The sequence below is a fragment of the Cynoglossus semilaevis genome, chromosome 7, assembly GCF_000523025.1.
Source record: "Cynoglossus semilaevis isolate Cse_v1.0 chromosome 7, Cse_v1.0, whole genome shotgun sequence".
Taxonomy (NCBI): Eukaryota; Metazoa; Chordata; class Actinopteri; order Pleuronectiformes; family Cynoglossidae; genus Cynoglossus; species Cynoglossus semilaevis.
Window position 1 is genome coordinate 9,545,845 of NC_024313.1, and position 24,888 is coordinate 9,570,732.

At 45.0% G+C, this 24,888-nt stretch overlaps 1 protein-coding gene and 1 long non-coding RNA gene across 2 annotated transcripts in view; both read left to right on the plus strand.

Moving 5' to 3' along the window:
- The window catches only part of sash1a (SAM and SH3 domain containing 1a), a 168,760-nt gene extending 145,094 nt beyond the window's left edge, over positions 1-23,666 (plus strand). The window contains exons 8-24 of the mRNA XM_025056650.1: positions 1,192-1,232; positions 1,319-1,408; positions 1,492-1,604; positions 2,799-2,897; positions 7,265-7,400; positions 7,797-8,218; positions 10,514-10,588; positions 10,682-10,813; positions 12,423-12,555; positions 13,368-13,537; positions 15,533-15,742; positions 16,877-17,027; positions 17,414-17,542; positions 19,608-20,345; positions 20,877-21,148; positions 22,243-22,374; positions 22,531-23,666. Coding sequence (XP_024912418.1) covers positions 1,192-1,232; positions 1,319-1,408; positions 1,492-1,604; positions 2,799-2,897; positions 7,265-7,400; positions 7,797-8,218; positions 10,514-10,588; positions 10,682-10,813; positions 12,423-12,555; positions 13,368-13,537; positions 15,533-15,742; positions 16,877-17,027; positions 17,414-17,542; positions 19,608-20,345; positions 20,877-21,148; positions 22,243-22,374; positions 22,531-22,773 — 3,286 coding nt within the window. The 3' untranslated portion in view covers positions 22,774-23,666. The remainder of the gene's footprint in view (positions 1-1,191; positions 1,233-1,318; positions 1,409-1,491; positions 1,605-2,798; positions 2,898-7,264; positions 7,401-7,796; positions 8,219-10,513; positions 10,589-10,681; positions 10,814-12,422; positions 12,556-13,367; positions 13,538-15,532; positions 15,743-16,876; positions 17,028-17,413; positions 17,543-19,607; positions 20,346-20,876; positions 21,149-22,242; positions 22,375-22,530) is intronic.
- Positions 23,667-23,678: 12 nt separating this feature from the next.
- LOC107988787 (uncharacterized) lies at positions 23,679-24,800 on the plus strand. Its single transcript, XR_001760276.2, has 2 exons — positions 23,679-24,032; positions 24,133-24,800. It is a non-coding gene; the product is annotated as an uncharacterized LOC107988787 (long non-coding RNA).
- The last annotated feature ends 88 nt before the right edge of the window (positions 24,801-24,888 follow it).

Here is a 24,888-nt window from a genome sequence, read left to right on the forward strand (position 1 = left end):
TACAGCCTCACATCCATGGGCACTCAGCACTATAGTACCTAGGTTTGATCTACACTAGTTTGACCGGTTCCTCCACTGGTTCAAACAAGTTCAAAAAAGCTTTGACAAAGTTACAGTTACGGTGGAGTGATGCTGCGGTCAGCTGTGGTGACCACCCCTCAATACCACCTAGTCTGTTGCCTGAGGAAGGACATCCGGTGTGAGGGCTCTGCCAAAACTACCACTGTGGTGATGCCTGTTAGAGGGACACGTGGGAGGTGGTTCTTCTCCAGTGATCATTAGTCACCACTGTAAACACACCTGGAGGGCGTCACCACAAAGGTTCAGTTTCTCTTCATCCTCCTTAGCCAGCAGTGAATGAAAACACCACCTCTGGAGTTTTCTGCAGCGACTTTGAACCTGAGGCGCTGACTCTGTGTGTCTGTAATATACATATACACTGTTCCTATGGTGCAGACTGGGTTAGTAAATGTGGCTTCAGCAGAAGAAAAAGGCAGACAGCTGTGATCTGACATCATGCTGGACTGGACAAAAAAAAAAACTGGGAGAGGCTCGTGACTCTGTGATGAGAGATGATGTGAGAGAAGATACTCTCGTAACAATCTCTGCCTTTATCAGAAGCTGTTCAGACACGTCAGACCGAGTGTTTACTCTTGTCATTTTTCCACCTTTTCTTTTTTCATCTCCCACTCTTCTCTCCTCCTTCCTCGTGACCGTCTGTCCTGCGGAGGGAAGTGGAAACACAAACAGGCTGAGTCTGCCTTGTGGTTTTATCCTGCTGCTCTCCCTCTCATCACCCTTTCCCCACTCTTTACTCCCTCTCTCTCACCCTCTCTCAACCTATCCTCACTCCATTGCTTTCCTGCTCTTCCCTCTGACCTGTTCGATTTCACATGATTGTGCCCCCCAAGCCCCCCCCCTTTTTTTCTCATCACGTTGACCTTTCTTCACAGCTCCTTAAACACTATGCATTGCTATACGCTTGATCTCTCTCTCCTAAAACAGGATTTACAAAGTACCACTACTGACCCCAAGTGGTGGAAATACAAACTTTGCTGCAACTTCCAATGGTGTTGATGCGAAAACTCGTGTCTACAGACAGTAGATGTTGAAGATCAGCTGTGAACGTATAAAAATCAAATAGAATGACATTTTTATGTTTGTTTATTTTGTTTGTTTGTTTTTTCACAGAATGCCACTGCACAAGTCCAGCTCTGAAGATGGGTCTGGAGGTAGGTGGAGACACATTTCTCTTCTACTTATTAAGTTTATTTCCTGTAATAATCGAGAGAACTCCTGTGTGTGCTTCTCCTCACAGGCAAATGGGACAACAAGAAAAAGAACAAATCTTTTTGGCAAAACTTCCGCAAGTCCCAGCACAAACCGGTCACACGTCAGGCGTCCAAAGGTTTGTCTCTACAGTCCCTCCCATGGCTGCTGTACTGTTGAAGGTCACTCCTTGTTTGACCTCTTGTGGTTTGTCCTGGTCAGGAGAGGACATTGGCTATGTGGCCAGTGAAATCACCATGAGCGACGAAGAGCGGATCCAGCTGATGATGATGGTGAAAGAGAAGATGATCACCGTGGAAGAAGCTCTAGCTCGGGTAGGAAACTCTCCTGACCTCTGACCTCAGCTGGTGCAGCCTCCCAGTACCCCCACTCTCCGACCTCAGACCTCTCACCTTCTGCTTGGATTAGTTTCCTGCTTTGCCTTTCATGCATCATGTTTCCACCATTTAGCATTAGCTTACTAAAATGACTCACTCTTACTAACTCCCACCAGACCCTTCATTTTAACTCAGTCCTCACACACACACACACACACATACACAATGGGGGATTTTCGGGTGTGATCTGTTGGAGTTTGTGTTGGTTTATATTTGTGATTTTCATAGTAACTCTTTAGCCCCCTCTGTTGGAGTGATGCACAGGTGCATTGTGGGGGTTTTCTCCTTGATGTGGTGGATTTTTATTTGGCTTTAATTTGAGTTTCCTTTAGCTTTTTCTTTTGTCTATCAATCAGTTTCTCTGCTTTGTGTTTTGTTTTCTAAATTCTGATTTCTTCTATTTTTTTTCCTTTTCTTGTTTCCTTCTTTTTCTGAAGAATCTTTTTGATAACGTATTGCAGGTAATATGAATGCACTGGCAGAACTTAATGATCCTCCTGCCTGATCTGTGATTCCCTTCCAGCCAATGGCTTGATCTGAGCTTCTCTCTCAAGTGATTGACACTCAACCCAACCAATCAATCAATAGCTTGGTGGATCAACTGTTGTGTTTGTGTGATCTCATGTAAAACCCCTTTGTGTTTACTTCCATGTATGTGATTGAGGTTCAGTCTATTAATACTGATTCTTTTTGTAATTTGATCATTGAACAACATCTCAGTTACCGGACAGACAGGAAAGTCAAAAATAAAGTTACCTGAAGTACTAGAGCTGAAAGATAAGGATAATGGTCAGCTCTCACATGACAAATAATCTCCTGGATTTGTTCGACATCTAAATGATACACTTTAATAATAATAATAATACCTTTATTTGTATAGCACATTTCATACAACCATGCAGCTCAAAGTGCTTAAACAGTTTGACAGAAACACAAACACAGGGTTGGCAGATTTTTTTAGACATGTCAAGTGATCGAGTCAGTGTACCCTGGGAGCAACGGGGGTGATTCACCTACATCAGTGGTAGACTGCCTCTGTGTGGTGTGTGTTCATTCAGCACTGTGTCAGCTTGGTGGGAGGGTGGCCGCGGCCTGTTCCTCTGCCTCTCTAAACTCTTCTTCTCCATGTAGCTGAAGGAGTATGAGCGCAGCAAACAGTGCAGCAGTACTGACACTGCAGAGTGGACTGAAGGATCCACCACCAATCTAAACCTGTCCTCAAACTGCAACGTAAGTACCACCCCACCCCGACAACCGGGGGGGGTAAATAACACTGTTAATAGCAACCAGGTTATTTTATTGTTAAGTTGTTTAATGTTGTAGCTGCACAGGTGGAGAAGGACTTCGACTCAACTTCTCTGCTGTTTTTTTTTCTCTTCTTTTCTGGCCTTTATTTCTTCTTCTCTGTCTCTGTCAACTTTATATCCAAATTTGAGACAAGATTTTACCACCACGTCATCTGCTTCATTTACTGTGGGTTTTTGTGTCTCTGTGACATCTGACCTATGACCTCCGATGTCTGATTTTAGGTTTTCTTCATTCCCGTTCATTTGAAGTCATCACTAACAAAGCCATACAGTAACTGGTTGTTATTCTGATGAACAAAGTTTCAAAATTTAATCAGGTTATTCTTTCTGTTCATTACACATTTCTCAGCCGTTCATTGTTTGTTGGCCTGGTTGTTGGTTCTCATGGTGCTTCCGTTCCAGCTGCTGTGAGTTCCAACAGTCGTTCCCTGTTGGTTCTCATCAACTTCTGGAATCACTCTTAGATTTCCGTTTGTTTTTAATTTTCCTTCTCTTTCTTGACCAGTTTCAGGATTTATCAGTGATCATGGCTGCTTTTGGTTGTTTATGTTCTGCAGGGAATCGATTGGAAACATTAACAGACTCAGAGGGAAAGACAGAATCCCACAGATGTGTTACATTTCTAACCTCTGGTTTAAATGTGTAGTGTGTTAAAAGAATTAGATTCAACCACTTTAAATACGAATAAGATTTAAACACTACAAACATTAAAATCCAATATGGCAGCCTCAGCAGAGAACACTAATGTTTTTATTTTGAGCCAATAAAAAACAATTAGCATTTTCCAACTAAAATTTGAACTTAATTTTAAATAAATGTACCTTAATCTCACAACACAGCAAATCTTAAATAAGAAGGTGACGCTACGACATCGTCAGTCTACGGTTTCCTCTCATGTGAACGTCACATCAACATCACACCACAGTGGCCTCCTCTCTGTCTCTGTCTGCTCCTCGACTCCCTGCTGTGGCTGCACGAATTGTTTGTGAGTTTGCTGACACCCTGACGTTAACCCCCGCATCACCACTCTGCTGTCAGCTGCTTTGTCCCCGTCTGAGGCAGGTTGATTGATAGTGGGAGCGAGGAGCAGAAGGAGTTTTCACAAGTGCCTGAAGGAGAGTTGTGTTAAAAAAGCGAACTCACTGATTGGCTCTGGAGGTTTGAATGTAGTCCAGTTAGTGCTGAAGGCAGGAGGAACAAGGGAGACAGAGTTAAAAGATAAGGCCTAACACTTATCCTGGGGGGTCATAAACAGAGGGGGGTTCTATATGTCCCCTCCAGGTTCCAAAATTGGCCGCTACAGGAAGTCTGTCTGCTCTGTGGGCCTCTCTCTGTGTCACAGTGAATAGAAGTGGTTCATTCCTGGATTCAAATAGTAACAGTTTAGTGTGTCTGCTTCTGACCCTGTGCTATATGCAGACATATGAAGACAAGTGTGCGACCCCCGTGTTTGTAATTTACAGTTCTCCGGTCTGCTCTGTGGCCCCTTATATTGATGCCGCCTTTGTCCGGTCTGTCGTCCCCCAGCGATCGGAGCCCACATTCCTGGACTGGTCATTAATGATGTGGGGGCCAAGCCAGGGTCAGGGAGGCTCAAACGCTGGGATTGTTCTCCATGCACAACACTCCTTTTCTCTGCTGGCTCTGCAGCTCAGCTCCTCCAGATAGTCCTCTCGTTTCTCTAAACCGACCTCAGTCACAGACTGCACCTCTATCACTCAGCATGTGCACAGGGGCAGAAGAACTGTCTGTGATTATATATGCATGGATGTGTGATGAGCGCACATTATGTTGCAATCGCTGTTGCTAACCCAAGGCTAAGAGGCAGTTGTGCTTCTGTTGACTCTGCGCTGGTAAGTTTGAAACACATTTCTGCACGTTTAAGATTCTTCAGGTTCAACTGTGCATCAGGAGAACTGGATTATATTTGATATATTTTCCTAAGTTAAAAAAAACACATCTTTTTAAGTTGTGGCAACAACCTTAAGTGTAATTTGTGTTGTGGAATGGTAATTATGGTGTTGGAGTTGTTGCTTTGACCTTGTTTTTGATGATAGCCTGCAGAGATTCATACCCTCGTATGTTTGGGTTTCTTCCTGTGTCTCCTACTCCCTGTTTATGTGGTGGTGTGTTTGGATGTTGTCCTGCAGCGTTGGGTTCAGACCTTCAGTTTTGTCACTCATTTCTTTCCATTACAAACCAAAGTGATGGATTTAATATGGGTTGCGATTAAAAGGACTAAAACTCTATTGGTTCCCCAGTTTCTTTTTTTCTTTTTTAACAAAAGTATTGGTTTTTGGTCATTTTGTATTTTCACAGGCTGATTTTTATGGGCTGTATTTTACTCTGTGGCATCAGTGGCTCTAAACCTAACGCTCTCAAACATCATTCAGAACCAGCAGAACCCAGTTCAGCAATGTTGTGGTTAACTTAAAGGATAATAGATTTTCAGAGTCTGAGTCTCATCACAGTCTGAAAAAGACTGGAGTCCAACCGCAGAGCCAGTGTGACTGAAGACCAAATGTTGCCAAGTGGGCCACTCAGACTAAATGGCTTTATTTACTTGCAAATTGGATAATGTGTTGTTTTCCTTTCCGGCCGGGCAGCAGTTAGTCAGGTCTCAGACCCATGTCTGCAGATCAGGAGGTCACAGCAGGCTCTGCTGGTGTCGGGCCATGAAGGATTTGCAGACAAGTCAGATTTGTTTGCGTCTACCAAGCCACAGTTGTTCACATCATCGCCACTGCATGTCAGCAGCCTGTGAGCCAGAGCTGCGGTCTAAACCCAGCAACAGAAAGACGGTGGTTTGTTGCTGGTTCGCTGCAGAAGAAGACGGTGTGTTGACCAGATGGAGAGCTCAGCCCTGCAGCTCTGATCTGTCTCGTTGTTGTGTGTGTTAAGAGTGCGTGGATGTCTCTCTGTGAAGAGTGCAGTCGACCCTAACGCTGGAGCTAGCAGCGTGACTGAGCGAGGTGGTGTTGCCGTGGAAACCGAGATCACATAAAAACAAATTAAGTTGTTGGAGCAGCATGTTGGCGATTGTGGTTCCAGCCAGACAAACTCACAGATGCAAAACCTCATCACAAGGAAAAGCGTAACAAGAATGTGCACACAAGCATGAAGCTTAGGGAGTGTCTGCCAGTGTGTGACTTGTGTTCTGATGTGAAGTGCATGTGTGTCGTTGATAGGAAATGGTTACAGTAGAGTTGATTCTCTCCTCCACCCTGGGACCAGTGTGTAGACAGAGGCCATCAGGTTGACTAGCACACAGGTTGATGCTAACAGCTGTAGCAGTCTGTGGTGGGCGTGGTCTCAGGTCGATGGGTCAGTAATATGTTGTTGTTCCAGGTTGCTGCCTCTGACCAAAGTGAACATCTGTCGACCAGGCTCTGCAGTGGGGTCATCTCCTGACCTTGATATACATATCGAGGTCAGGAGATGACTCCACTGCAGAGCCTGGTTATTGACCCCATGACCCCAGGGTGGAAGAAGTGGTTAGTGCACTAGCCTTACAGATACAAGCTCGCAGGTTTGCTGGTTTAATTCCCGGTCTTTCTGTATGTCAGCACGTACTGATGCTACGTCTTCATGTTTGCATGGGTTTTTTTCTTAGTATTGGATTAACACAGTCGCTTACTCCTTTGGATCCCAAACTTGTTCTGCAGCGCCCCCTATTGTAGACAGGACAGTTACAACTTACTGAGCACTTTATGCTGCTCATCCAGATCTACCGTCTTCGTTCATAAGAGCTTAATGTATTCTATGATACAGATTGTTCCAGTTCAGTTTTGAGCAGTGACTTCTTGGCTCTGGAGAAACGTGACTCATTTACTAAGTGCTGATGCAGGGAATCTAACCTGCAGATAAAGACAAGCCGGAGGTTTTCCACGTTGTCACCCACTTATTGCTGTATTTTCAGGCTCAACTGGTTTGATTATTTCCAGTGCATTTGCCTCTGTGTTTTTATTGTGATAATGAAGTGCACACAGTGCAGCGCAGCACCGTCTTCACGGTCCTCCATTTCTCACCTCACTAACGTTAACTCCATTCTAAACAACGCTCCCATCTGTTGCATTAAACTGATCTCATTAAACCTTGCAGTACACGTGTGGAAGGGTGATGATTTATTTCCTGCTCACTTTTATATTAAATGTCTTTTGTGCCAAACCACACATCGCTGTTATTTGATGATTGATTGATTTGTTGAAACATTTTTGTGTTGTTCTCATTGATGTTGAAACATTTTTGTGTTGTTCTCATTTTACCATCTCTTCTTGTTTCTCCCACCAGTCTCGTGAACAGTCAGATGATGAGCAATCTGAGGATTCAGTGAAGTTCAAGCGACTTCACAAACTGGTCAACTCCACACGCCGGGTCAGGAAGAAACTCATTAAAGTGGAAGAGGGCAAAAAACACGGCTCTGAAGGTTTGAACGCTAATCAGTGACTAACTGATAATCTAATTATCGTACTGTTTTACATGCGCAGTAACAACGAATTGATGTGATTCTTTTGTAACCATAATGATTTCATGGTTTTTGATTCACACTGAGGCTTTTGTTGTACTTGTAAAAATGAGATGTTTGGCTGTTCTTGGTCAAGTTCTTTCCATTTGAGGGTTATTGGAAATGAAATAGCATTTTTCGCTGACATAATGCATTCTTCATTATGGGTTTTGCCTGATACTCAGACCTGAAGAATGTGTTTTGAAATGTTTGCTGGTTAGTCGTGGTTTGACCAAACCGCTGGTGTTAAAGCTGCACAGAATTTGATGTTTACATTTTCCTGTCTCACAAACGAGCCCATGTTTCTGTCTTGTGTAGATGTTTTCAATGTGGACGGGCCTCCCACCTGTGAGGACAACACTGCCCTGTATACTGGAGTCCTGAAGAAACCGCCTCTGCCCCAGGAGGCGTCTCTGCCCTCCCTCACCCAGGATCAACTCTCCCTGGACGGAGACACAGACAGTCTGACCACCTCCCCTTCATCCAGCAGCCTAGACACCTGGTCTGGACACAAGCTGGTCAAAACTTTCAGTAAGTCTTCCAGTACCCACGGGCTGATCCGGCCCCCCAGGAGAACCCCGGTTGGCTCTGGCGGCCTCGGAGGTTCGATCTCTGGTGTCGGAGGTAGCGGCTCTTCCTTCTCAGAGTTGGATGGCTGTGGATTGGATGACGAGGGCAAATTTTCACGCTCCACAACCGACGGCGAGATGCGAAAGGCCCTGAGCTCCATCTCACATGGGGTAAGTAACAACGAGGCCCTTTATGCCTATTACGGCCTCACTAAACCCCGTCCCAAACCCCAGTCCCAGTCCCGCCTGTTGATCTCACTCGATGACAGTCCACAACGCAGCCCCAAACAACTTCCTGTCAGCCGGCACCATGGAAGCTGGACACACCAGAAACCTGACCCCAACTACTCTTACTCCACCAAGCATCTTCTTTACCAGCGCTCGCGCAGTGCAAAGACCCCCGTGTCTCCCCTGTCTGTCACCCCCTCCTCCCCTACCCGTTGTGACGTAGCCAAATCAAAGGGTTTTGGAAGCATGGGAGGGAGCTGGATGTTCCCTTCCCGAAGGCTTCGTGGTCGAACAGCGGTCAGTGAGCTGAACATCACGTATGTGGTAGAGCGCAGCCTGTACGGTCACCTCAACTGGGCCCAGCTGGTTCGCCCGGTCACCCTCAGCCGCGCTGAGCGGTGCCGTCTTTTGGAGGACGACCACGAGGCAGACAGGAAGTGGGCGGCCAGTGTGGACCGCTGCACCAAGCGTGTGCTCTTGCGGATCCAGCAGAAGTCTGTGAGTTTGGACCTCGAGGTTCAAATCGGCCGCTCCGTGTGAGCAGGACTCCGTGTGCTTCAAAGTTGCAGAATAGCTCAGATGCTAACACACAGTAGTAGGTGCTGTAGATAGACACCACACAGATCACACCACACGTCAGATGTCGTCTTTAACTGATGATAGAATTGTCCCTCAGAGAAATCCACCGTCACAGACCAGGCTCCGGAGGACCGTCCTCTCCTTTGACCTTTAAATTAACGTCTTCTGCCTCCAAACCTCTGTCATTCCAGTTAAAAATAAAAGGATTATGGAATGTGCGATGCCCCACCTGGGATATTAAGTTACAGCTGAGGTTCTGTAAGTGCCTTTTAGAAAATGTCAGATCCCTGAAGAACAGTCACATTGATCCCAGTGGGTGGGGTATGTGGTGCAGCGGCCTGAAGCAGCTCATCCTCTCAGCCGACAGGAGGATTCAGTCAACAGTCTTCAGAAGTCAGTGTCAGTGACGGTCCTTCGTGGTGTAGTGTAGTGTGCAGGGTTTTCACACAAAAATTCAACAGCCACAGTTAAAGCAGGTTAGACACAGTCGTCTTTGTTTTTAGCCATGGTCCAAAAACCTCACTCTTTCTGTGTAGATCGACACATTAAGGAGCTGAAAGGTGATTTTAAACCCTTAGCTATCCTGCAGCTTTGAGAGCGCCTGAATCCTGTCGTGTATCAGTGACTTCACTGGAGAATATTCTCATCCAGTCTTTTTTTCTGTTGTAGCTTTTTGTGGTGTTGCCTTTTGGCCCGTGCCACTGTAATTACAGTATGATTTGGTTTTTCTTTCCTACATCTATATATTTTTTCTATATATTCTACCTTTATGATTACCTTCCAAAGACGTTTTTCCTCGGAGCATGTCCATTTCATTACACATCACCATCGCACCGAGTCGTCTCCCTTTTTTTTTTTTATGTATCACCAAATGTATTTTTTTCTGTGATGTTGTGACGTGACCTGACGCTGTGGACATCTAATGTCAATTTTCTTTTTTGTCTTAGTGCGATTTTTTTTTTTCCATAACTCTGTTTGTGGGATTTGGGTTTGGTGTTTCTGAATGTTTTTTCAAGCATTCCTCCATGTACGCAGAGATTTTTTTTTTTTTACAATAGTAATGGTTTAAAGTAAAAGTAAAAAATGAGCATCTGGATGCCCCCTCCCACCCCCCACCCCCCTTCTTGTTGTGTCCACCCTTTATGTCATTGCGTAACTCTTAACTAAACAGATCACACACTCCGCTCTGTTTCACAGCAGTCAGATGTCTGTCTTTGTGTATTTGTCAGACAACCAGTCTGTGTAGAGTGTGTGTTTGTAGACTAACCCAACTTTATATACATATATATATATTTCTGTACCAGCTGTGATGGCCGTGCTGTACATTCACCACATCAAGAACGGTTCATTTTAGTCCCAACAGCTCTGAGCTGTACAGTCGATCCAACGAACGGTTACTCACGATCTTAAAGACTAGTTCGTATAACAGTTTGTCTTACATCACGTCTGTTGGCTGTCCACAGTTCCATAATGATGATGTCATGCCCCCCCACAGACACACACACATACACACCCATGTCCATTAATCAAAGTGCTGCCTGTGTGACGACGAGCATGAATCACCGTGATCTGACCCATCTCTGCTTGTGGATTGTTTCAACCTGACCTTTTGGATTTGACTTATTTGATTGTGTTTGGTCTCTGTTCCCACCCCCACAGAGAACGTGCAGCTTCGGAGGCTTTGACCTGTCCAACCGTTCACTCCATGTGGCCAACGCCGGCTCAGACGGCAATGTGAGTGCTCGCAGCTCAAGGAATGACAGGAGTCTGAATTATCCAGTCGCTCCGTTTTATTCCTCCCCCACTGACTCACCCTGTCTAACACAGGAGGCCATCTACAGAGAGGTGGTCAAATCCCCCACCACGTCTCGGATCTCTCTCGGCAAAAAGGTCAAGTCGGTGAAGGAAACGATGAGGAAGCGCATGTCGAAGAAGTACAGCAGCTCCCTGTCTGAGCAGGTTAGACATAAACACCACTGAGCACCAATGTAAAGTTTCAGCAGACTTTGAACATTTCCCTTTGGCTTTATTTAAAGTAAAGTGTGTATAAACTGAGACCGACCGCACGTAAACGCTCCCACAATCTACACATTGTTTTCGATCTGTGAGAGCAGGCCCCCTCAGCGCAGCTGCACATAAGTCAAAAAGAAAATCTCCAAAACATGTTCTGCAAACATTTAGAGGCAGTTCTGCTGTGTAAGCCACACATTCTGTCCACAGGCTGTGAGTGGGTGAGAGCGTTTGTGTTAGTTACAGAATAAACACAGAGAACCAGAAACACACTTTTGGATTTCTCTCTCCTTCTCCGTCTCCGTGCTGAGATCTCTGTGGGCCCAGAGAGCTGGGGTGGGGCGAGCTCTTCACGCTGAGCTCATGCAGTGATGCAAGGCTCCCCCAGGCTGGTTCTGATGAAACCGGGACTCTCGGTACGAGTGAACAAAGCCCGACTCATCTGGTCTGGTCTAGATTTTGGGGGCACTCGGTGGGTACAGCCTTGGTTTCTGCGTCCCGGTTGTTGTTTGATGTAAACCAACCCGCCTGTTATTGATCGCTCAGTAAACATGGCTTCATTACAGGCAGCCCAACACTGTGACCTACATATTCTGACATGAGTCAGGAGGCTATTGGAAAAGGAGCAATGAAAATTTGAATGCCATGCCGTTGTGGCTGCTGAGGCATTTCATAGACCACATTGCCATCTAGTGGCTCATAAAAGTAAATAAAAACATGTACAAGCGTTAGTCGGTAATGACAAAATGTTAAAAAATGTATTAACATGTTTCCATAGAGGGTAATGACAAAAGGTTAAAAAATGTATTAACATGTTTCCATTTAAGTTGGTTCCAGTTCTATATGTATCTGTAGAACATATATATGTTATTTACATATGTGTATATATACATTCATATATGTTACAATGACCTACATCGTTTAAAATTAGGAACGCATCTTTAAAATCTTTTGACTTAACTTTCTATACTTAATTATATTATGACATTATGGGAACAGTTATTTGGCCTTATGGGCTAAAGAGTTCAAGAAACTTTTAAAGGTTCAAATTCAATCTTTAAGGACAAGGATTGTCTTCATTGTTTCTTATTGTTTTTGTTGTTCCTTTTAAAAGCCAGATTTTCCAAAAACGTCTGACTGTAAACATATGGAATATCAGTTATGGCGTGCAAGAAGGGAAGGAAGTAACAGCTTTTAATTCCTAATGACATCATTGGTTTGATCGTTGGTCGCTCTTTTAAGTGCAGCTTTAAGTTCCCTCCCACCACATAAAAGAAGTGTTTACTTAACACAGTTCCAACAGGTCCAGTAAAAACTTTATTGGTCACTGTTGTTGATTTTTTTTTCTCCCTGTCTTTAATTTTCTGTTCGTCCTTGATTGACCTGCAGTCGCTCTCTATGACACAACAGTGTAGGAGAGTTCATGTCACTAAAGTACAGTCTGGTTTGGACTTTTGTTCCCCACATATGAACTGCTTAATCAGTGTTTTTTCTTTCTCTGATTTCTACTTTTGACTCCACAACATTTCCTTTGTGTCTAATTCTGTTTGTCTTTCAGTCAAGTCCCGACGTGGCCCCTGGATCCCCACAGTCTCCTCAGCCTGACACCGACTCTCTGGAGAAGCCCAAGCTGAAAGCCGGAGGCTCAGTGGAAAGTCTGCGTAGTTCACTCAGCGGACAAAGTTCAATGAGTAAGACACAAACTCAGAAGAAGGCACACGTGTTTTTTTTTTGTTTGTTTTTTTTCTTTTTTCATACAGTGTGTTGTGGTTTTTGATTATCCAACTGAGAAAAAGGTTTCAAGATGGGAAAAGTGGTAGTTTATCTAAGGACTGGTTCCAGGTTTTTTCCCCACTGTGCTTCAGTGCTTAATGGAAAATATGCCTTATCCTTGTTTAAAAAAAATTCACATAAATTAAATGATAAACTTTTCTGCCAAATTAAATTAGAGCTGTCCATTCTTGTGACCACTGTACAACAGTGTGGCAGATGAAGTCTGTTCTCTGCATCAGATGTGACTCACATGAGTCAACGTTGGCCTTTTACAGAGTAATTATTCATAAATAAGCCAACTGCAGTGTGTATCGATCTCACCTAGTGTAATTACAAAGTGAGATTACTTCAGTCCACCCTTTCCGTCCTCGCCTTTGTGGATAATTTGCCCCTTCATTGTTTCTAGTTTAGATCAAACCAAAGTGTTGGCCTGTGATTCAGAGCCACAGAACAGCCACACAAACATGAAAAGAGAAAGGCGAACATATGGTAATGATTAGGCAGGAAGTCGACTCTCGGATTTCTCCATATGTCGACGTGACTTCAGCAGCTCTGCCTCTGACTCTTGTGTTAATTTCCAACCTCTGCCAGATTATAAAACTGAGGAAGCAGAGGAACCAGAGAGAGACGCTGTCAAAGACTGAAGTTGACAAATGAAAGCTAGAGAACCTTTTTGAATCAATGTCTCTGTCCGTTATCATTCATTGTTGATGTGTGTTTCTGCACCCAGGTGGTCAGACGGTGAGCACCACCGATTCATCGGCCAGTAACAGGGAGAGTGTGAAGTCAGAGGATGGCGATGACGAGGAGCCACCGTACAGGGGCCCCTTCTGTGGCCGTGCCAGGGTCCACACCGATTTCACACCCAGCCCTTATGACTCAGACTCCCTGAAGCTAAAGGTAAAATTCACTCACAGACCTCGGTGATAGACGCTAGTTGGTTGTTGTCCAGTAGGGGTCAGTATAACTCACTGCATTTTGCAAAATGATTAGCCTCCATTCACATTCACAGGGAGGCTGAAGCCAATCCAGAAAGTCACATATAAAAGTCACATATAGACACAACCATTCACACTCACATTCACACCTATGGTCAAATGAGGCTGAATTTATAACGTAATCCTGCATGTTTTTGGACTGGGAGGAGACCAGATTATCTGGAGAAAACACAAGAACGTGCAACTCCATACCACAGGGATCAAACCTTTGCTATAAGGCAAAAGCACTAACCACTCCAACACCATGTAGCACACTGTCCCTAGTTCTCATGAGCTTGATCTATATTTGTTGTTATTTTTACAGGCAGTACCCTGAACTCTGCAGCTAGTAATTGATTATTTTAGCCCTTTTATATTTACTACAGACTCGTACATGTCATCCAGTACCCAGTTTTTTTACTACGGTAGTTCTGTCTCTGTGAGTCTGAGGGCATTTAAAGAAGAGCACACAGGAATAAATATAAACTGTGAGTCATTCCCTGTGACCTCTGTTCCACCTCCAGCGTGGTGATGTGATCGACATCATCAACTGTACAACAGTGTGGCAGATGAAGTCTGTTCTCTGCATCAGATGTGACTCACATGAGTCAACGTTGGCCTTTTACAGAGTAATTATTCATAAATAAGCCCACTGCAGTGTGTATCGATCTCACCTAGTGTAATTACAAAGTGAGATTACTTCAGTCCACCCTTTCCGTCCTCGCCTTTGTGGATAATTTGCCCCTTCATTGTTTCTAGTTTAGATCAAACCAAAGTGTTGGCCTGTGATTCAGAGCCACAGAACAGCCACACAAACATGAAAAGAGAAAGGCAAACATATGGTAATGATTAGGCAGGAAGTCGACTCTCGGATTTCTCCATATGTCGACGTGACTTCAGCAGCTCTGCCTCTGACTCTTGTGTTAATTTCCAACCTCTGCCAGATTATAAAACTGAGGAAGCAGAGGAACCAGAGAGAGACGCTGTCAAAGACTGAAGTTGACAAATGAAAGCTAGAGAACCTTTTTGAATCAATGTCTCTGTCCGTTATCATTCATTGTTGATGTGTGTTTCTGCACCCAGGTGGTCAGACGGTGAGCACCACCGATTCATCGGCCAGTAACAGGGAGAGTGTGAAGTCAGAGGATGGCGATGACGAGGAGCCACCGTACAGGGGCCCCTTCTGTGGCCGTGCCAGGGTCCACACCGATTTCACACCCAGCCCTTATGACTCAGACTCCCTGAAGCTAAAGGTAAAATTCACTCACAGACCTTGTGATAGGTGATAGACGCTAGTTGGTTGTTGTCCAGTAGGGTCAGTATAACTCACTGCATTTTGCAAAATGATTAGCCTCCATTCACATTCACAGGGAGGCTGAAGCCAATCCAGAAAGTCACATATAAAAGTCACATATAGACACAACCATTCACACTCACATTCACACCTATGGTCAAATGAGGCTGAATTTATAACGTAATCCTGCATGTTTTTGGACTGGGAGGAGACCAGATTATCTGGAGAAAACACAAGAACGTGCAACTCCATACCACAGGGATCAAACCTTTGCTATAAGGCAAAAGCACTAACCACTCCAACACCATGTAGCACACTGTCCCTAGTTCTCATGAGCTTGATCTATATTTGTTGTTATTTTTACAGGCAGTACCCTGAACTCTGCAGCTAGTAATTGATTATTTTAGCCCTTTTATATTTACTACAGACTCGTACATGTCATCCAGTACCCAGTTTTTTTACTACGGTAGTTCTGTCTCTGTGAGTCTGAGGGCAATACATGTCATCCAGTACCTGGTTTTTTTACTAGTTCTGTCTCTGTGAGTCTGAGGGCATTTAAAGAAGAGCACACAGGAATAAATATAAACTGTGAGTCATTCCCTGTGACCTCTGTTCCACCTCCAGCGTGGTGATGTGATCGACATCATCAGTAAGCCGCCCATGGGCACGTGGATGGGTCTGCTCAACAACAAAGTGGGCACCTTCAAGTTCATCTACGTGGACGTGCTCAGTGAAGAAGAGGAGAAGCCCAAGAGGCCCGTGAGGAGGAGGAGGAAGGGCCGACCACCCAAGCCCACCTCAGTGGAGGAGCTGCTGGAACGCATCAACCTCAAGGTGGAATATCTGATCTGACGTTTATTCAAACAGAATATGTCATCTTAAAAATGTAGGAATAAAAAAATTAAGAAGTAATATTTCTAACAGACCAGCAGTGGCATACATTTTCTTTTTTCCTTTTTTTATGTGCTGAGAACAAGATAAAAGTTTGGGTATTTTTGTATTCAGCCCATAATTTGAGCTGTAAAATTTCCAAAGATCCAGCACTTTGTCATTTTAAAGCCTCTTTGCTGAATGTTAATATTTCACGTCCATAGACCAAGCCTATAACCACCTCAAGGCTATCATTAGTCCGTTTTTATGTCAAAGAAAAAATGTCCAAATGGTAAAAGATGACATTATTTGATTAATGTGAAAAGGCCAAACATTTCTACTTCCTTGTTAAATGAAGAGACACTGAGAGTTCCGAAGCCTGCTTATATTCTACAGCAGAGTCATTTCCTCTTCACAGATTGCTTTTCTTTTGTCCATTTTATAGGCCGTATAAAACTGTGTGAGTTATGATTCAACAGACGTGAATCAAAGGAGAATGATTATAGCTGTAGTGAAATAACCTTTGGTTAAATTGAGCAGAAACAAATCTGAAAAACCAACGCCAACGCTGCCCTCTGTGGAACCACACAGTGTAAATCTCCACACCCGGGGAACGTTGGCTCAGATGGACCGCATCCCAAATAATCGTCCGATTTAGAAACATGTTTAATATTATTATAAAAAGGTAAAAAAAAAAAAAAAAGTGCTGTGAGTGAGAGGACCTGTCTGACGTGTGTTGGTCTCCGTTGGTGGTTCTTTGTTTAAAAAAAAAGAAAAGAAAAGCTGCTGTGAGTGAGAGGACCTGTCTGACCCGTGTTGGTCTCCGTTGGTGGGTCTTTGTTTAGTCCTGCATCACGCAGCAGAAACAGAGAACAGAGACGCTGCACTCTGCTCCGGGGACACCCACTGTTCTAATGAGGCCTCTACTGGTGAGGGTCACTCACGTGAAGAGACACATCATTGGGCAGTACGTGGAAGAAAGTGTTGGTTTGTTCAGAGGCTCAGTGTCATGTGACCGTGTCTTCACACGTGTTGGATCTCAGTCTGTGCTGACAGTGGTATGACTACATGGTATGACTTGGTGTTTCTGTGGTACAGGAGCACATGCCCACTTTCCTGTTCAATGGCTACGAGGACCTGGACACGTTCAAGTTGTTGGAGGAGGAGGACCTGGATGAGCTGAACATCAGAGATCCTCAGCACAGAGCCGTGCTGCTGACGGCTGTCGAGCTGCTGCAGGAATATGACAGTGAGTTCACAGGAAGGCTGCGAATCCCAGTGTCAGAGAAACGTCCCACGTTCTGTAGTAAAGCAATTAAACACTAATACATTTGTATTAATACAAAAGAGTTAGGACTGAGGCAGGTTCACCACTGGGTCGCATTCTCCTTTTTATTTATCAACCCTTGTACACCTTCCTCACTGTCTGTATCACACAGTGATGACAACATTTCTAATGCAATTTCACCTTAGGGTTCAAAGGTCACACATGACTCCTATTATTATTTTCTACTTTCTCTTATTTTATAGCTCATTTTTTCTTCCGGTGTCTTTAAACATGATTTTACACCGAGGCAACTCAAACCATAGCTGAAACTGTTCTAATTTTCTTTTTTGGTGTCTCTGTTTCTCCAGGCAGCAGTGATCCAGAGCGTGGCGGTCTGTCAGGTTCCCAGGAGAAGCTGCTGTCCGAGGGTCAGAACTTGGTGGCAGATTCCCCGAGAGACTCCGGCTGCTACGAGAGCACTGAGAACCTGGAGAACGGTAATGGCAGCTTTGCTTCACCTTGACCACCTTTATCCACGGATCACTGGGGATTAGCTTAGCTGAGGTGTAGCGCCGTCATAGTGCCACAGTCACTTCTTTGCCTTTTACCCTTCCTGGGCTTCTACCCTGGCTAACTGTCTGAGCTCCTCACCCCTCTGGACCAGTAGCTCCTCCTCCTCCTCCTCGTCCCATGTCTCTCCTGTCTGTGCACACTTTTACACTTTCAGCTACCTCGTCACCTCTTCTTCTTCTTCTTCTTCACTGGTCTAATGTAAAAAAAGGCTTTCTGTTTCGTCAGCGCCAAAGTCCACTGGTATCTGAGAGGGAGCCAGATCCCAGACCACTGAGCCTTGTGCGTCCCACATTTCTGGGGGAGCAGTGGGAGAGATTCCCCTCAATGCACAGACCTATTCTCACCAGAACGCACTCACTGCCCTGTCATGGACTGGTGTTCCCAACTGTGGGTTCCAGACACACAGACTGGGAGCAGGAAGATGAGAACGGGCTCAAAGAGTATTTTTGTTAATGGTAAAAAAAAAATGTAAAAAAAATCTTAAAAAGCAGCAGATCTTTGACTGATCGTTGTTTAATATAAAAACCAGGTTGATAGATCACTGCTGCCGTAATCTCTGCAAGAATTCACTTCTGTTGTTGCACAAACAACAGTAACAGTGTGTGACTAAAAGAAAATATTTTTGAAACCGTAGCATGTAGATAGTACGAGACTTTATTGGTGTAATATTTGTGAGATTTGTTTTGGGTTTTTAGTTTCTTTTGCTCCATTTCTCTGCATCAAACTGTAATCTGTCGTATCCACCTTAATAATCAACGACTTTGTCTTCTTTCTTTATCTGTTTGCCATCTGACGCACTAGAGATTTAAGTTGTGGAATAAAAACCACTACTGTCAATAAAAACCTCTGCTGCTACTTGCTTCATTTTTCCTTTTCACTTCTGTCACTGTCTGTTTCCTTTTTCTTTTTTGTGCCATATAACACTGTCTACAAACCTGCTGCATAACATTTAGCAAACTTTATTCCTGGCATTCCAGCCCACTAAGCACTGCTGCGAAACACAAAGCTTAAAAAAAAGTAGTCAGAACAATAAAAAAAGACAAAGACAAATTTAAATAATTTAATCTTTTATGAGTCTTGTTCTGGGAAATTGGCAGCAACATAAAGCCCTGAATGTTTGTGCATTAATTTTCAAACCTTTTCTGCAGCTTATGTGCAACAGATCTAATGTTTTCTCTGACTTTCTGTCTAAATTCTTTTTCTTCAATAACATTTAAAAGCTGCTTTTCTGTGCTCATCATTTCTGTGCTCATATTATAGAAGGTGAAAAGGTCAACTCTTAAACCTCATATTTGTACACGCTCCTAATACTTTTCAGATATAAAACAATGATGTGTCATGACAGCAGACAGCTGTTGTCACTGCGTCCAAAAATGTACACTATAATTAGGTAAATATAGCATCACTAGGGCTGCTCAAAATACGACCAAACTGTAGAGCCAGGTCAGTGTCCTCCATCATCAGACCATTTCTAAACTCTTTGGCAAACCACGTTTCTGTGGCACCATCTCATCATCCAACCATGTTTTACTCTGTAAACCGTCGAGGTAAGTTGTTCCAGCCTTTCAATTTCTGTCGTATCCCATCCATACGTTTTTGTTTGGGTTTGTTGCTATGGCAGTGCCAGGTTAGACAAGTCAGTCAGTTTGGTCCTGAGTCAGTTAGCTTAGCTCAGTGCTGCCCCACTCTTTCTGTACAGACAAGCATTAAATGACCTAATATTAGTACAATTATATTGTTGTTGACACATAAGGTCTAGGCAAAAGGTCGCTATCATAATAAAGCAGCGTTACTTTCTCACATGTTCTTAGTTGCTTAACTTTGAGTATTGATTGTTATTGAATTGTTCACTAAATTGTTAACCAGTAAAGAAATACATGTGCTTACAATGTGTTCAGTAGAATGGTTAGTGTGTGATTTTCTCTAATAAAAACACTCCTTGAGACACTGACATGTATAAACATGGGGATTTTTTTTTTCATTTCACAGGTAAAAGCAGAAAAGCCTCCCGTTCCAGTCGTTCATCAGCAGGTCAGTCTCCAGACTATCCTACTCTGCCAATGACCCTCTCCACTGAGGCTCTGCATCACAACAACAAGAACCAGCGCTCAAAGTTCCCCAAAAGCTTCTTCATCAAACCTTCCCTCAAGGGCTTTAACCTGCGGGGGCTGCGCAGGGCCCACAGACGGAGCCCAATCCCGGCCAGCCGCAGCTGCGAGGACCTGGATGGACCTCTGCAGCCCGCCGGACCCTGGAAGCGCTCCCACTCCCTTGGAGACCTTCACTTGGAGCGCCGTGAGCAGAAGAAGGATTTGGACGTAGAGGTTAAAACTGCCAAAGAAGAAGCGACAACAGAGGGCAGCAGAGAGCAGAGTCCTCCTGCCCAGAACAGGACTCCAGCAGTGAGCCCTAAACCGAAGTTTGGGAGACCACCCATACCCTCCCAGCTGTCCCTGCGTCCTCCCTTGTCTCCACCCCAGTCTCCCGTTCACCGAGAGTCCATCTCTAGTTCTACACCCAGTCCCCCGGAGTCCAGTGGGGAGAGAGTTGTCCGCACTCACCCCAAGAAACCCCCAGTCCCTCCTCCCGTTCCTGCCAAGAAGTCTAAAGAAAGACTTGCCAATGGTCTACGTCACGCCCCTCTCTCCCTACCTCCTTCACCCTCTCCCACCCCCTCCCCCACACACTCCTTCACCCATTCTCACCCTAATAGCCCCATAATCCGAAGTAGCGGCGGGCGCGCCCGCGGGCCCCCCCCCCCCCCCCCCACACCCCTTCACCCATTCTCCCCCTAATAGCCCCATAATCCGAAGTAGCGGCGGCAGCCCCCGCCCCCCCGCCCCCCCCCCCCAAGCCCCCCCCCCCCCCGCCCCCCCCCCCCCCCCCGCCCCCCCCCCCCAAGCCCCCCCCCCCCCCGCCCCCCCCCCCCCCCCCCCGCCCCCCCCCCCCAAGCCCCCCCCCCCCCCGCCCCCCCCCCCCCCCCCACACCCCCTCCCCCCCCCTCCCCCACACCCTCCTTCACCCATTCTCCCCCTAATAGCCCCATAATCCGAAGTAGCGGCGGCAGCCCCCGCCCCCCCGCCCCCCCCCCCCAAGCCCCCCCCCCCCCCGCCCCCCCCCCCCAAGCCCCCCCCCCCCCCGCCCCCCCCCCCCAAGCCCCCCCCCCCCCCGCCCCCCCCCCCCCCCCCACACCCCCTCCCCCCCCCTCCCCCACACACTCCTTCACCCATTCTCCCCCTAATAGCCCCATAATCCGAAGTAGCGGCGGCAGCTCCGGCGCTCCGGCCCTCCCTGCCAAGTCCCCCAGTACCCCAGCCAGTCCATGTGCCACCTCTTCAGCCTCCTCCATGGGTGAGGACTCAGGCACTCCCCCAGCAGTCCAGCCTCCGTGGCTGTCCGATCTCGGGGGAAAGGTGGCAGTTGCAAGAAAGATGTCCTACAACAAGCCCAGCTGTGACCTGCTGTCTCTGCTGGAACAACGGCTGGAGGTCGAAGGGATCGATCTGACAGAGGAACCGTACTCCGACAAGGTGAGTCTGAGGAGACAGAGCCGGGAATCATGGGAGATGTATATCATTCATTTTCATTTCATTTCTTTTTTTCTTTTTTTTTAAACTTTTGAACTTTATTTAACTTTAAAATCGTTCCTCATTTACCTTTTTTTAAGTTTTTAACTTTATTTAACTTTAAAATCGTTCCTCACCTTGAGGACAAACTTGTCTGGTGTGAGGCTGGATTAAATTTTGATGATTTAAATTTCAATTAGTTTAAATATAGATTTTTAAAGGTCTGTTTCCCGGTCTGCGTATATATATCTCCTCAATGCAGTTTGAAGACTTGTATATTAACGCACCATAATAAATACACGGCCTGGGGCTGAGGGGGAGAGGCCACTGTGGTGCGGTGCAGACTGTTAGTTTTACAGCCCTGGATGTCACCGACGGCAGACGGGGTCATAAAACCCTGCCACACCTCCGACTGGGGCCTCACAAAGGACGGGCCCCGAAACTGACTGGAAAAAAAACAGTCCCGGAAGTTTAAATTTTATTATTATTATTGTTCTTACTGTATGTCATGTTACTGTATGTCATATTCATTTGATTAAAGACCAGTTACATAAGAAAATAAATTTAGAAAAATGACTTCTTTTTTTTTTTGGACAAATCTCATTTATTCCAATGAAGAGAATGTTGTAGTAGGGAATAGAAAACCAGGCTGTTGTGATGACAGTCTGACTCTGTCTGAAGTCATCTGGTTTTATAATGCTGGCAGGACACAGAGCAGCTCTGTATGATGTGCTCTCCAAGCTTCTGTTCTCTGAGGCTCAGTTCCACCGTCATCTCGTTTCTTTCATCATCCTTATGAGAACTCTGTTCCAGTTTGGCCAGCACTAACAGGCCTGAGCTGGAGAACAGCCAGGTTCCAGGTTGTCAGCGAGCAGAACTACAAGACATGTTTTTAGAGTCAGCTCAAAGGACTTTTATTGTTACCTTTCTTTTTTCCTATAATGAAAATCCCCAATTGGTTTGATTATCCGATTATTCTGTTGTTGAAATATATTAGTATTTTTTTCTATTTCTAGTTATGCCTCAGTTGAAGGTAATTCCTACATTTGTGTCCCCAGCATGGTCGGTGTGGTATTCCCCAACCTCTAGTCCAACGCTACGCTGAAGATTTGGAGCAGCCCGTCAAGGACGTGGCCTCTGTCATGGACCAGCTCAGAGTCCGAGAGCTCCGAAAACAGCACCGCATGGCAGTAAGGCAACAATGGCTACATTTGACACCAAAAACACATGTATATACAGTGTGTATGTCGTGTATGTGTTTCATGTGTCAGGTTTATAAGCTGTATGTTGATGTTGGCTGCGGCTTCATGTCCATGAACTCAGTATCGCCCCCTTCTGTCCCCCAGATTCCCTCTGGAGGTTTGACAGAGATGTGCCGAAAACCTCTGCCCTCAGGTAACATCAGCACCGTCTCTGATTGGCTGACCTCCATCGGCCTGCCCATGTACGCCACAGCGTTGGCAGCGGCAGGAATCGACACCCTGAGCAGAGTGGCCGTGTTAACGGAGGCCAGCGCGTGGGACGCTGGGCTGAGGGATCAGAGACACATCCGACGGCTGGTCAGCGAGGCACGACTGGTCACACAGTGAGGTGCAGGCCTGACTGCACTGGTGAGATCTGATTGGACAACAGGTATCGGAACACTCACGTCTCATCAGGACTGACCGCAGCAGGACAGCACGTCCTGCCGCACGTGTCAGAGACGCTGAGAGTTTGTTGTTGTGACTGTTCAAATGTTTACATCACTGAGGAGTTTGTCTCAGCAGGATAACAGATGCCTTTCAGACGTCAGACTGAAGACTCACGCTGTGGGACGACTTCCCACAAAGTCTTAAAATAAAGACATGGATCTGCCTTTAAAGGGAGAGAGCACACTTTTTCATAGGATGAATTTTTGGTTTTTGGGTTTTTTGTATATGAGAAGACAGTTAATTTCCTGCATATTTCATGATGGTGTTTGACTTCCATCTCTCGTGGCACAGGAACATTATTAGAAGGCTGAACATGCAGCGTCTCATTCCCACTAATAGCTTCATAATGACGACGGCGACAGAATTCCACTCGTCGCTTGGACTTTTCATCCTCGGCAGCAAACAAGTAACTGCTTAATGGCTTCTCCTGTGTGGTGTTCCTGTTCTATAGACTAATGGATATCATCATTTGGAAGAGTGAAAGCGGTGCCTCTTGAATGTCAAATGCTCTCAGTCATTTCCACGCTGAAACAGCGGACGCCTCATCTTAGCATTTCATAGTATACGCTCATCTACTGCACACTGTATCCTGGATGTTCCTTCACGGCCGCGCGGCCAGATCTGACTGTGATTTTGTGAGTGAAGATGGAATTAGCGGACGCTCCACTGACAGGTGGGAAGTCCTTTGGTTTGAATGTGTTTGACAAGTGGTCACAGCAGGGATTGTGTGAACTCTCTCACACACACACACGCACACTTGGATATGAACTACACATCATACTTCTGAGGAGCTGTGGCTTGGATATGAACCACACATCATACTTCTGAGGAGCTGTGGCTTTTCTTCCCCTCAAATCTCAGATAATAAATCCTTTAAAAAAAAAAGAACCCAGATATAACCAAGTGTGAACGGACACACTGACTGTACACGGTCCATGCAGAGGATTGTGGGACGGCGGTGAGACTGTGAAAGTATCAGTGTTCCAAAGATGTGGCTGATAATGAGTGGAGTTGGAATTCTGGTCCTGTCTACACTTTGGTTGAAACTTTGATTCATTGCTGAATAATAAGCTGTTAGAAAGTACAGAAAGCAGAGCTACATCAGGTGAGAAGCTAAAACATTTGACGGTCTCTAAAAGACAAATCAGGGAAAAGAGGTGAGTGTACAAATATATCAACAGAATTAATCAACCTAACTGGTTTCATTTACACTCAATGTAGAAAATATTTCTCATTTTTTCTCTGTATTCCTGACAGGACAGTCTCAGTCTCTGACAGCCAGAACTGCACCAAGAGTTTGAATTTGCTTGTGTTTTTGTTGTTGTTGTTGTTGTTGCTAAAAGGTTGCCTTTTTTTTAGTCTTCAATCAAAGCCGTGCTCTGGAGAAGAGAGGACAGGGGGCGCTATGACAAGTGTTGTGAGAACACTGACACTGTAAATGCACTTTAGAGGGTGTTTAATAAGTGACATCGGCCACATTTTTTTATTCCCAGCTTCTGGTCAGGTTTCAGATGATTTTACTGGTTTTTATTATTTACTATTGAATTCCCAAATCCAAACATCAACAACACTCCAGGATATCCAACTTCTGCTTCGTTAACTCTTAATTACATATATAAAATGCTTAGCAGACGTTGCACATTCTGTATACGTAATTAATATTTAAATAACTTATTTCTTTTTTTTTCTTCCCCACTTCGACTGTAATTAGCTGTACCATATAAATAGCAAAAATCTTCCTGCATATTGCTTTAGCCAGTGAGGAAACTACAGTATGTATTGTAAAATATGTGTAAAAAAATTATTTTATTTGGTTTTCATCTACCTAATGATTGTTCATACAGATATGCTTGTGTATTGAAACGACAAAGTCATGTCCATAACTGTCTTTCTTAAATATAATAAAAACTGTTTCATGACAAACATCTATGGTCCGGCTCCTTCTGTACGGAAACTGTTTGTTTTGTTATTGATCTGTTGTGTTTTTTATGTTTAAATTCTTGTTATAATTGT